The sequence below is a fragment of the Rhipicephalus sanguineus genome, chromosome 4 (genome assembly GCF_013339695.2).
Source record: "Rhipicephalus sanguineus isolate Rsan-2018 chromosome 4, BIME_Rsan_1.4, whole genome shotgun sequence".
Taxonomy (NCBI): domain Eukaryota; kingdom Metazoa; phylum Arthropoda; class Arachnida; order Ixodida; family Ixodidae; genus Rhipicephalus; species Rhipicephalus sanguineus.
Genome location: NC_051179.1, coordinates 116609004 through 116621605, shown reverse-complemented (window position 1 = coordinate 116621605; position 12602 = coordinate 116609004). Strand labels below are relative to the sequence as shown.

The 12602-nt window shown below is 48.7% G+C and overlaps 1 protein-coding gene across 1 annotated transcript in view; it reads left to right on the top strand.

Moving 5' to 3' along the window:
- Positions 1-12602, top strand: part of LOC119390613 (eIF-2-alpha kinase activator GCN1-like) — a 298045-nt gene that overhangs the window by 240059 nt on the left and 45384 nt on the right. The window contains 2 exon segments of the mRNA XM_049415316.1: positions 3908-4051; positions 9415-9678. Of these exon segments, the coding sequence (XP_049271273.1) occupies positions 3908-4051; positions 9415-9678 (408 nt within the window).

Genomic DNA, 12602 nt, shown 5'->3' with positions numbered 1-12602 from the left:
AGATAATGGCTGACGATTCGGCGTGCGCCACAGTCTCGGACAGGGTCCGGATTATCGAATGTAGATCTCGCAGCTGTCCGAAATATCGGTCGTCTTTACACATTACTTCTATGGGATCAACGGCGGTGCCACGCGACTGTCCAAATTACCGAGCTTGTCTGAATTATCGGTGTCCGATTTATCGGTCAGCGACTGTATACGAAGTGAGGCTGGCAGCAAACTTTTGTATCCGATCTCGCGTAACTCTACAAAACGTTGGTGTAAGAGAATACGGCCGCTCCAGGGAAAGATGCTCTTTCTGCACAGTGTCTTCGCATTGAGAGCACAGCACGTAGCAGGATATACGAGCCACCCGCTGATGGCTGCCGAGATAGCACGCGCGCCAGCGATTGCTACCGCGGCCTTACAATCAAAGTTCAAAGTTGCTACTCAAGCGACAGCCCCCCGCCCCACTCTCGCGTCTTTTCATGCTCGTTCAAGGCAGGCGGGGCGTTTCTTCTGTGCTTTGATGGCAGGCTTCCCAAGCATAGTGGTGTTATCGCATACGCCCTCCGAGTGACGGAGATGGGCTGCTGTGTATGGAGTTTTTGCGGCCTTGAGGAACAGTAGACAAAGGCGTATGCCAGTTTTCTTTTTTCGCTACACCCACTTGCTCCTGCTTTACGAATCTCCCAAATTTCCTGGCTGCCAGGTTCGCAGGTCCACATTAGCATTTCCAGTGCCTGTCGAAATACAGTCGATCCCGGATATATCGAACTTGAAGGGGATCGCGAAATAGTTCGATATATCGATAATTCGAAATATAAAATATGCGTATTTAAGGCTTACCGTATTTTCCGGTGTATAAGACGCACCTTTTTTCCTAGATTTTCGCTGGTGCGTCTTATACAACGGTGCGTCTTATATACGCAAAAAATTTCTGCGAGACCAATTTGTTTCTATTTAATTTATGAGTACGATAAACAGAGCTCGAGAGCATTCGTAAAAATATATCTAATTTTGTTTTAACAATGAAGCGGCTGCGATCTTAGATGTCAGCTACTTGCTGTTCAAGCAGCGCAGCGACCACGGAGATTACTGCCGCAATAAAAGCCACTACTGTCGCGTGCCCCACTGTACTGTTTGAATTGTTTGTTCTTAAACGAAGAATTAAACCCACAGAAGTGAGGCAATAAATAAAAAAGAGCACCACAACGGTCCATTGTAACGTAGCGCCCACAATATCAGTTACAAAAGCGAAAGTACCACTTCATTATCATCATCATCAGTTTTCGTGTGAGACGTCGCTGCAGTCCAGCAGTAGTCGCAGCTTCCGGCTTCCGGTCGCCATTTACGTTTTGTATGCGTGTGTAGGTGGTATCCGACGATCGTGTGATAACCGTGCGGCGCGTTCGTTGTGTATGTGTTCTCGCCAAGTCTGGTAATGCCCTAAAGGTATGGTAGCCACCATAGTACAGGCAGTGCCAATGATGTGCTTCAAGGTGCTTACAATGCTGCGTAAAAGTTACTCAGAGGCTGACGACGGCAACCCAGCGATGCTGCCAACCGAGGCGGAAGAACTTTTGACAGTGCGCCGGAGGATGTGGCTTCAAATCCAGTAGACTAAATAGTGGTTTTCTGCGCCTTAATAAAACTGCTGCTTACAGATATTCAGTGCCGTGCGTGACTACGCATTTCGCAACCAATGTACTCTGCGTGGGTCATTGTGTTTTATCATGTCGACTGAGTTAAAAATAGATGCGTCTTATACAAAGGTGCGTCTTATATATCATTTTTTCTTTCAAAAGTCGTAAAAAGTAGGGGGTGCGTCTTATACAAAGGTGCGACTTATACACCGGAAAATACGGTATATTAATGCATTGCAGGTCTCGAAACAGTTTCCGGAATTCGTAAGAAGTGCTGACGATTCGCTCGCAACTAGTATGCTAAATAACAAGGTGGGAACTTCTTCTTTTGCAAGTTACCGCACTTTATTTCGCACGAAAATAGTCCGTAAACTTGTCTTGCTCCTTGTGCGCCGTCAAGTTCATCGTCATCCTAAATATCATTGAAGCTTTCCAAATAAGCAAATTCAGCGCCTTCGGCCACAACAGCAGTGACTGACGCTGAACGCCGATGCAAGTTCTGGAGCGCGGTAAGAGGTTGTTTAGCGGCAGTGTTGACTTAGCGACGGCGTTGACATTTTCATAACCGCACGGGTCCACTTCTGCGGCACCGGCAACGTCAGCCTTGATCGCGGCATCGATGCAGTCAGAAACAGCGACGTCGTCATCTGCACCGATGAAGTTGCTTGCTATACTCCCGTCCAAGAGCGCGCCCGGAAATGCTAAGTTGCACATTTCACTGAGGCACCGTACGCCGTTGTCAGCGGTCATGACGCACCCAAAGTCGTCACCTGGCACCAAAGCCCGCAAGGAAACGGTTCGCGACGGTGCTTTGCTTGACGTCGTTACAAGCAGCAGTCATCATTTTATCGCTACGAGCGGGTCAATGTTTAGTTCGACTCCCGAATGAGGATGTGTCAGGAAAGAAGCGAGAAGTACACGAGTCCTCAAGCCGCAAGAGACTACGCAGCCCACAAACAACGAAGGAACAACGACAACAAGTTGCCACCGTCGACATCTTGGCGATGGCGATGGCACTTGTAGCTTTGTAGCAAGCAGCCGCTGCTTTGGCGCGAAAAGCAAGAAAAAGCGTAGCGTCCGAGATGTGCATTTTATAACCGAAAACGCCAAAAATACGTCACGACGTTGCGGATCTCGAAGGCCATGCTTTTCGGGCCCGCATGCCATCGTGTGCGAACAAACGGAAGGGAATGCGAACATTGCGACGAGACTGCCGAGTATCTCCGCATTCATCTCAGTTTGGTGCCTTCTGCAATCGGCCCCTTTGAAAAACACTGTGCACGCGCGTTACAACCTACAGATCGCGCATCAAACAAGCCGGTGCACTCGCAAGCGCTGCGCAACGAACCAAATCAACCTTATGCAACGACACCGCCTTTTCGTCACCTGCACGCGAAGAGTGATCGGAACGTGACAGAACGCGGCCGAAAATGACCAAAATTTGTTAGGAAAAATGCACTCCCTGGAGTTTGGCGTGGCGCAGCGTTCGATATATCGGATGTTTCGCTGTGCAGGAGTTCGATATACGTGTGCACCAGCCCTATACTTTTGCATGGGAAATTCAAGGGGATTTCTCAACTGTTCGATATAGCCAATAATTCGATATATCCGAGTTTGATATATCCGGGATCGACTGTATTTGATAGGTCCTGCAATGCTAATGTGGACTTAGTCATTGCTACCACTGACTTAGTCATTGTTCGCACTGTGGGGTGGCTCACACACTGCTTTTATTGAAATAGCAGTGTTCACGTGCACTGTGCACGAATTAGCTGATGTTGAATGGTTTTAACATATTTTTGTTTTCTTTTCTAAAAGTAAGCCTTCTTTGTTATACTGCTCCAAATTTGGGATTTCGGGCTAAAAAATTCAGTTTTTTTTTTTTCGTAACCTGCTCCAAATTTGGATTTTTGTGCTCCAAAAGCAACATTTTGCTGCTCCGAAAATTGCTCCAAATCCTGTTTTGTCTATTGCATCCCTGTGTACGCTGCCTGATGTTCAGTGTATGAAGTGTTTAATGTAGCCATAGATTTTCCTATGCACTTACATTAAAGCATCGTTGCATTCAGAAATAGTTCATTACAAGGGCTAATTCAGGTTATCTAAGGAGGGGGGATGCATCACATCTATGTCAACATGGTCTCATATTGCCAATGTGCTGCGGTCACATTTATGTAAATGTGGCTTACACTTTTCATCAAGAAGCGACATGCTGACCACAGTCTTGCTGTTGCAGTGATTCATTTCTTGCGTCGTTCCCATTGCCTCTTGTTTGCTTGCAGTTGACAACACCTCCTGTGAACACAAAAGCCCTGTCGCATTTGTCGGCTGTGGCTGGTGAGTCCCTGTCACGGCATCTGCCCAAGATCCTGCCGGCTCTGCTGACGGCCTTCAGTGCCTCCCTCGACACACCCAAGCAGCAAGAGGTGGGTGCACAGGGTGGCCTCATTTGTCCCGTGCTAGAGTAATACTTACATGCATGTGGTTAATAACTAGGGCTCCGTGTTTGCGGAGTTTATTTTTCTTGAATTTCGGAGGGTGTTTTTCGGAGTTTATTTCGTTGGCAGTAATACGGCGTTTATCAGATTTTTTTTTTTCTTGAAAATCCCCAATTCTCCAAAATTTGGAGCTCAATTTTGCATTATTCTCAATACTCCAAAGTGAAATGATATCTGAACACAAAAACATTAAAACACACAAAGTGTATTTTAGTTGCCTGGAAGGTTTGAACATGCAAACACATATATACATGAGCAAAAATATTTCAATACAATACACCTACATTTGTGTGTATTACAGTCTTAAGCTTGTTGTATAGATGCAAGCATACTTTAGTAGCTTCGAGAAAACCCTAGATGCCTAAGCACCACCATCAGCAGAAAGCAGAAACACAAGAAAAGAGTGGGGTGCTTGAGCGTCCTGTTTTTTTTTTTTTTTTCGAAGTTATGTACCAACTAGCCCAGCAACAAGTTTTGCTAAGATATTTTACGAGGTTCTTGTCACTGATAGAAGTGCGCTCCATTTAATTGATGACTCTCAGCTTTGAATTGGAGCAGAACACAGCTATGTCGGTTAAGGCCTTTCCAACCTTCTGGAGAGCGGTTTGTATCAACGTGCCAGCCGATACTGCGTTGTGCTGCACTGCAAATTTATCATGAGGGTTCTATGTCCAGGAAGCTCGCCGTTGTAGAACGTTGCTAGCACTACCACTGCCGGACGTCCACGTAGTTCCGGCGAATCATCGATGGTAATGGAAATCGGGCGGTCTTTCATCGAAGAGCTTATCGTCGCAATGTCTATCGCACTGACCTCATGTAGATATTTCCGAAATAGTTGATCACTAACTGGCGTTGGACATTCGCTTCAAAAGAGGCTGATTGGGGCAGTGGAATCCCAGCATGACAGAGTGCGATGCAAAACTGGTGCGTGAGGCAAAATTTACACCGGCCACACTGGCCGGTGTATTAGTGACCGCTTAGAACATGCCCTTTCAACAAAGAACGGAGCAAGGTCATATTGGCCATGAAAATTGGAGTTTATCGGATAAATCCGAATTGTCAAAAATTTTACCGGCAAGTGTTTATCGTATTTTTTCGAATTTGTCCGAAAACACTGAGCCTTATTATAGCCCATGTGCCTTAGGAAGGCAGGAGGGGCGGATGCCAGCAGGGGGCATGGGGAGCAGCAGCCCCCCCATAATATCCAACAATATTCCCCCCCCCCCCCCTCCGAAGGAACTCACTTGAAATGGATGCCCCCCAGTAAGAAATTCCTGGCTTCGAAAGCCCTGGAAGGCGTGTTGCGTTGAGGAGATGTAGCAGTTCAGTGTGCTTAAGGGGAGAGGCTACCCTGAAAGGGCCCCTAAACCACCCAGCGGTCGAAATTTAGTTGAGGTGAGGAAGTTGTGCTCGAGTCTACAACGAACACGTAGCCGTGAGAATTTTTCGAAACGGTGCCGTAATAGCGGAGTTACACGTGTGTGACGATCGAAACGCGTCGATTGCTTCTTTCCCTCTTTCCTACGCTGCCCTCTTCCAAAACCGCTTTGCTCTCCTCGCTGAGTCAGCTGAGTGCCCCTCCTCATCTCGCGTGGCATACGTCACCGCTGACGCGCTGTTCGAGACAGCGTCTACTTCCGGTTGCGGCGACTCCGACGCTCCAGCTCGCCGTCAACTCTGTGTGGTATCTGGGTGCACTGTTCGTTGACTAACCGCTGTTGCTGCCGAGCCGGCCCGTGCCCCTACGAATCGTGCCGGTATGGACCCTGTGTTGCGCGCACGCCTTCAAAGGATCGCCAACGTGATGGACCCGTACGGTGACACGCCGTGCCAGACCACCTCGGCTTGAGATGAGGAGCCGAGCTCGAGTTCACGGAGCTCATCAAACCGCAAGGCGTGGATGTGTAATTACGCTAGCGACTTGGCGGTTGCGTTACGGGCCGCAGATGTCGATTCGCAAGCGGCAACACGACCAAGAACAGCAAGGTGCGCGCGAACAGCTGTTTGCAGAGTAACCGGAAGTCGTCGGTTGTCGTTCGGCCAATCGCAAGCATCGAAAGTGATAACGTCATCGAGTTTCACTGGTGATGTCACACATGTCAGTGGCGGGAATGGCGGGGACCGGAAAGGAGAAGCTATTGTTTTTTCGAAATTGTGGCGCGCCCACGACGTGTAGCGCTGCGGCATGTGGCATCGTTGATCGCGACTGCATTCTGCACGCGATGTGCTTGTTTACTTTAAGTGTTTGGGGAAATGTTGGAGGGGGTTTAGGGGCCCTTGAAGACCGAACTTTTTTTATTTTTTAAGATATCTGGATGAAACTTTCAGGGCTTGTTCACTGCACTGAAATTAGCAGAACTGCTAAGTTTCAGGAAGCTGTGTTTCTTAGTTCCAGAGTTATTGAGGTTTAACTGGGTGGTTCACATGAGTGCCTTAGGAAGTCTCTTGAGAAATCCCAGGACATAGTAGAAAGCCGAAATTCATTGTGGTCATTCCTTGATAGATATCCCAGGGCGCTACAAAGCCGTTTTTTTTTTTTTTAATTTTCTCTCCAAAAAATTTTTACGCAACATTGAATTTGATGTAGCCAGTAATGACCAGATTCATCAATAATTAATTGTTTATTATAAATTAACGGCACCAATTTTTAAAAAAAGGACCTTGTTACGCCCTTGCAAAGTCATTCAGGAACAGAATAAAAAAATGGCACACAAATCTGATGAGCGGTCTTTGAGTTTTTGCTTTCCTCAGCACCACAACTAGCGAAAAAATCCATTCTGAGAAAACGGGCCTAGAAAGTTCAACACGTCTGTTTTCTTCAGAAAGCTCCAACAGAGTTGCTAGAAGTGTCCTTGCGCACTCTTTTCTTCTTTTACCTTGCCTACATCTTCTCTTGGTGTCGTCTGGAATTTTTTTTTACGTGTGAAGCATTTTTTTTCACGAGCTCGCTGGATGGCCAGGTGACCTGGTTGAAGTCCAATAGAGTCCGATATCACTTGGGTTGCTTTGCAGCAACCGGCATTGTAATGCAGCACCGCTTCATGTAGTGCTGTTCTTTCAGCATCAGGGACCACAAAATAGAGTGGAATGACTGATGCATTTTGTGTCTCGAGTTCAATGTGAGCCGCGTCACGATGTTTCGCATTCGCACAGTTTTCTTGTCCTTGAGAGTACTCGTCCTTGAGAGTGCCCAATCCTTTGAAGAGCTCGGCGTGCAGCGTTGCTTTTGGAGTCTTGAGTTCGTCAAGAAATTTCACAACTTTCAGAGCTTGGAGCGCTGGCAGTCCTAAAAAAGGCACAGTGCGTGACTGGATTACGTATAGGCGCTGGCAGCTTGTTTTTCCTTGCCACCGAAGTCGTGCCAGATACGAGCCTAGCACGCAAAGTGGCTGTCCTCCAGGGCCGGTGAGCAGACTGTCGACTCGGTCGAGCTTGGCAGGCAGCGTAGGGAAGTCGCAGAAGTTGCAGGCGGAGCGTCGAGCCGGGCAGTCTGAACGTCGGTGAGGCGCGCTGCCGCAGAATTCACATGTGGACGGCTCGCAAGAGCGTTCGGCTGGCGGCTGCGACATAGTAGGCTTAGCTCCGGAGCGACAATGAGAGGCGAACTTGTTGGCTTTCACACCGTCGAGGCAGAGCTCACGTGCGTGCTCGGTGCGGTTCTGGGTCAACTCCTTCTCTTTGTTGGCGTCTTCGGACTGACGGGCCTGTGTCCATGCCTCCTTGAGCGTCAGCTTCGCGTTTTGGCACAGCTGATCCGAGAGGCGAGAGTCACGGAGGCCGACGACGAACCGGTCACGTACGAGCCTTTCCTCGACAGCAGCTGATGGGTTGTTGCAGCGCTTCACCATCCTGCAAAGTTCCGCGTAGTACGTGTCGACGCTTTCGCCGGGTAGCTGAACACGCCTGTGGAATCGCGACGACTCATAGAGCTCGTTGGCCGGGTGCACGAAGTGCTTAGTGAAGCGGGCGGCAACAACTTGGTACGAGGCGAGCGACTTGGCGTCGAGCGAGAACGTCTCAAGGAGTGGACGTGCCTCCGAGCCAATGCAGTACAGTAGTGAGCGTACCTGCACGTCTTCCGACACTTTTGTCAGTCCCGAAACCGCCGCGAAGTCTTCGTAGCGGCTGAGCCATGTCGACCATGTTGCCGGGTTCGCGAGTCGAACGATGCCGGTGGCTGAAGGTTGACGCCGTACAGTTTCAGCGGCTCGCAGGTCTCGAGGTCCATCGTGCTACCGTTCCGTCGTGGTAAGGCCTAGGGCTGGGGGCCGTTATTCCTTCGCTCCAGACTTCCTGTCACGCACTGTCATCCCACTTCTGACACCATGTCGCGTGGTTAGTGCCGCAGGGGCACGGACACGCAGAGACTGATGTGTACACGCTGCTGGCTCAGACGAAAGTGGAACCCACCCTTTATTGGGGCACGAACATATATCATGCACTCAAACAAGTAACAGGGGGCGCCACGCTCCAGTGGCGGCCTAATCAAAGGGCTGAATTGTGGCGACCTCTACACTAAGCGCATGCCCTCACTGCCAGGCTGCCTTCTGTACAGGATGTATGGGTTTGCCATGAGTGTTCGTCGTGTCCACTCCTTTCCTGACTGCACATGCGTGTGATGTTGGGAAGCTGCCTTTTTTCCTGAAAGCAACGGTGTGGCATTTGAGTTGTTGCCCATTAAAAGTGTGCAGTGCATTACGACTGCGTTAGGCCTCCTGCACTAGACCGATTAGCTGAAGACGCTTATGATAATGGGTTTTTGGCAATTAATTCATACTGGTGCATTTGCCACCTGCCATCTCCGTGCCTTTCTGGTGCTTATACATGAAGGGATCACTGCACCACTGCGTGACAGTGGCCCCTTCAGGTACTCTCTATATTTCACCGTGTCACACCTTTGCATTGTGGCAGAGCAAACTTTTGAAATCCACAGTGGCTGCAAACGGATCGACTCACGAAAGCACTGGTTCGAGTACGAGGTGCTTGATGCAGCAGGAATGGTGGCTTCAATTAATGCCGTTTCAGACTTGCACTTTGAGTAGAAAGTCTGAAAAATGGGACGAAGAGTTTCAGCGTCCAAAATTTCAGATGTTCTTATGCATTGACTTTGTGGGACTTGTGGCGGCTGCGAAGCGTCGAAATTTTCTAGCATTGTCCGAAGAATCGGCAGTTGACTGTACAGCTTCAAAGCTTTGAATAACCAGTCGGATGTGCAGTTTAATTGGTGTTATGTTCGATGTCCCTCGAAAGGGCACAAGGAGGCTGCTGTTTGATTGGCACCCACCCCGCAGGAGCTGGAGCACTGCCAAGCTGTGGTGCTGTCGGTGGTGGACGAGGCCGGAGTGCAGACGGTGGTTGAGCAGCTGCTGGCAGGGGCCCGACAGCCCGGCCAACGGCGAGCAGCCGTGGCCCTGCTGTGTGCCTTCTGCGCCCATACCAGGGCACCCCTCACTCCTCATGTGCCCCAGCTGCTGAGGGAGCTGCTGCGCCTGTTCACCGACACCGATCGCCACGTGCTGCAGCTCGCTGGGGAGGCCCTGGCTGCCGTCACCAAGGTAAGACGGAACTTCTGTCCAGTTTCGCTTTTCACCTGAGTTCAGTCAACATCAAAGTTTCTGTCACTTCAGTGAGACCGTGGAATTATTTAGCAAAGTGTGCTACTGCAAATATTTTGAGGGATGTTAAAACTGCGTGAAAAAAAAAAAACGAGAAGAGGCGGAGGGAACGAGCAAGACACCACTATGCCCATGGTGTCTTGCTTGTTCCTTTGGCCTGTCCACGTTTTTCTGCGCATCTTTAGCATCACTCAAAGTATGAACCAACTAGCCCACAAAAACGTCCTACTGCATGTAGATGAATGCATGCCTTTTTACAGCCACAAAAGGCTCAAGTTACTGCAGCCCTGTCTGCAATAGCTATGAAGGTACTTATAAGGTATCTCAGTGCTCATACGCTGAGATATGGTGGGAGTGCACTTGTATAGTTAAAGAACGCATGAGGTCCCATGATTGTGGCCTCTTGCCATTCTTGGTAAGCTTCACTGCAATGCAATCTCAAACAACTTATGTGGCACAGAGCGTGACTTCATTCTTGGACAATCACTTCTTGATGTTTCACTTTCATGAGACTTAACCTGTGTCAGTATTGAACTTAAACTACATGGCAACAGCGCTCTTAGATCCGTGCTAATGTAGCAAGCTTGTAAAATTGCCAGAAGCCATGTTGCGAAGGAGCTTGGTCTCAAGTCATGCGAAATTTTACCAAAGTGCCTTTGCAAATGATGTTGAAAAATAGTGCCCTCGGAATACTCCTTCTCATATGATGTTAAGAGAACTAATTTCCCAATTGTGCTTGCTTGAATAAAGTTATCGCTTCCTTTTTCGCTTATCCCACATCACATCCGAGTTTTTAAAATTTATTTTGTATGGCTATAGTTCCACCTCGCATTACCATTGCAGCTGCATTACATTGTAGTAATTACGGCATCCTTTCTAATGTTCGTGAGTACATTACACTTGAATATGTACATCACGGCAAATGAAGTACCAAGTAGCATTAGATGGTGGCATTTTAACGCAATAGCGTTAGAGAGCTCGTTTCGCAGAAATGCCGCCGTCGGTGTCGGCGTCGCTACGTCACTTCTGAGCGAAAAATTGAGAAAGATGCAAATAAAATAAACAATAAAAATCTTCGGTGAGGATCGAACCCGGGCCGTTTGCGTGGCAAGCAGGTGTCCTACCACAAGGCCACAGTGTTACTTGCAACTGCTTCGGGAAAAAACAGTACAGTAAAATCTCGTTACTACGAACATCAGATTAACGAAATATTCAGATTAATGAATTTTTTTGAAATCCCTGCCAAAATGCCTATATTGCCAGTGTGAAAAACTTTCAGTACTACGAATTTCAGAATACCGAATATTTCAGATTAACGTACGTAATTTAACCCTGAACTCGACAAGATGCTTCGTTATTACGAATTTCCGTGAATTTTTCTGTACGGAAATCACTGAAGCTTACACCTATCATCATCTGCAGCAAATATGCGCAGGGAAACCCGCTTCAACGGGTGCAGCCCCATCAGCGTCGGTATCAACGCGAGCGTCACCAATCGGTCAAACTGGTCAAACCAAATGAAACAACGTCGTAGGCTTAGTCCCGCTGTTGCCGCTGTTCTCACCACGTTTCCAGTTGCTGTCGTTTGGAGCTGCGAACTTGAGATTGTGTTGTGCGGTCGCTTTTCTGGCAATGAGTTCTCCTGGCCCCAGCGTTAAAAAGAAGTGACGCCAGTTTTCGCTCAAGGAAAAAGTGGACATATGCAGGGAGCGTGATATCGCGCCGTCAACAGTGGTAACGATACTGAAGGATCGGCAGAAGATCGTGAAATTACATAGAGAATCACAGCTGGCTCCCTCAAGAAAACTCTTGCAGCTGGGCAACTACCAAACTGTCGACGACGCCGTCCTCACATGGTTTAAGGATGCCAGACAACATGGTGTGCCCTTGTCAGGCCCTATTATTCAAGAAAAGGCGCGACAGTTCGCGGTCGCTTTGGGCACCTCCGGCTTCGACGCAAGTGCCGGATGGCTCTATCGGTTCCAGCAAAGAAATGGCATCAGGTGGCAAGTCATGCGCGGGAAGAAAAGGTGGCCGATGCCGAAAGTGCAATTGCCTGGCGGAACGAGCGCTTTCAGGAAATCGTCTAGTCGTTCAGTCCAGACGACGTTTTCAACACCGATGAAATGGTGTGCTTTTATCAGCTGTTACCTGATAAGACAATGAACCTTAAAGGTGAAAAATGCAAGGGCGGAAAAAAATCGCGTCTTCGCGTGTCAGTGCTCTTCTTCTGCAATGCCACAGGCACGGAAAAACTCAAGCCTCTTGTTATTTGCAAGTCCGCCAAGCCTCGCTGCTTGAAAAACGTCTCGTTGCCTTGCAACTACAGTAGAACCCCGCTGTTACGTTCCTCACTGCTGCGTTTTCCCGGCTGTTACGTCGTTTTCCGCCGGTCCCGGCATAGCTCCCATAGGATACAATGTATTGGGAACCCCGCTGTTACGTCGTAACTGTCAGACCGTTCCCGTATGATACGTCGCGAAGTGCGATCGGAGCCGACCAAGTGACTACCGAAGAGAGCGGCCATGGTGCATTTTCTCGCAGTTTTTCCTGGTTTGACCGTAACATTAGCCACATTAGAGGCGCAAGCAACAGGATCTTTCGATTGATGCAAACAAAAGCATCGCCTTCGAGATTCGCATTGCAAAGATGGCGTCTATGACGTAGTTGCTCGCGAAAGCAAGGCCTTCGAGATTGGCATTTATTATTAACAAAAGCATAGCCTTTGAGATTTGGATTGCACGAACATGGCGTCTATGACGTAATTGCCCGCGAAAGCAAGGCCTTCGAGATTGGCATTCACTTCTGCCATCGCGTTGGCGTAGACTCATCATCATCGTTATTTGTGGGAGGGCGGGAGGAGT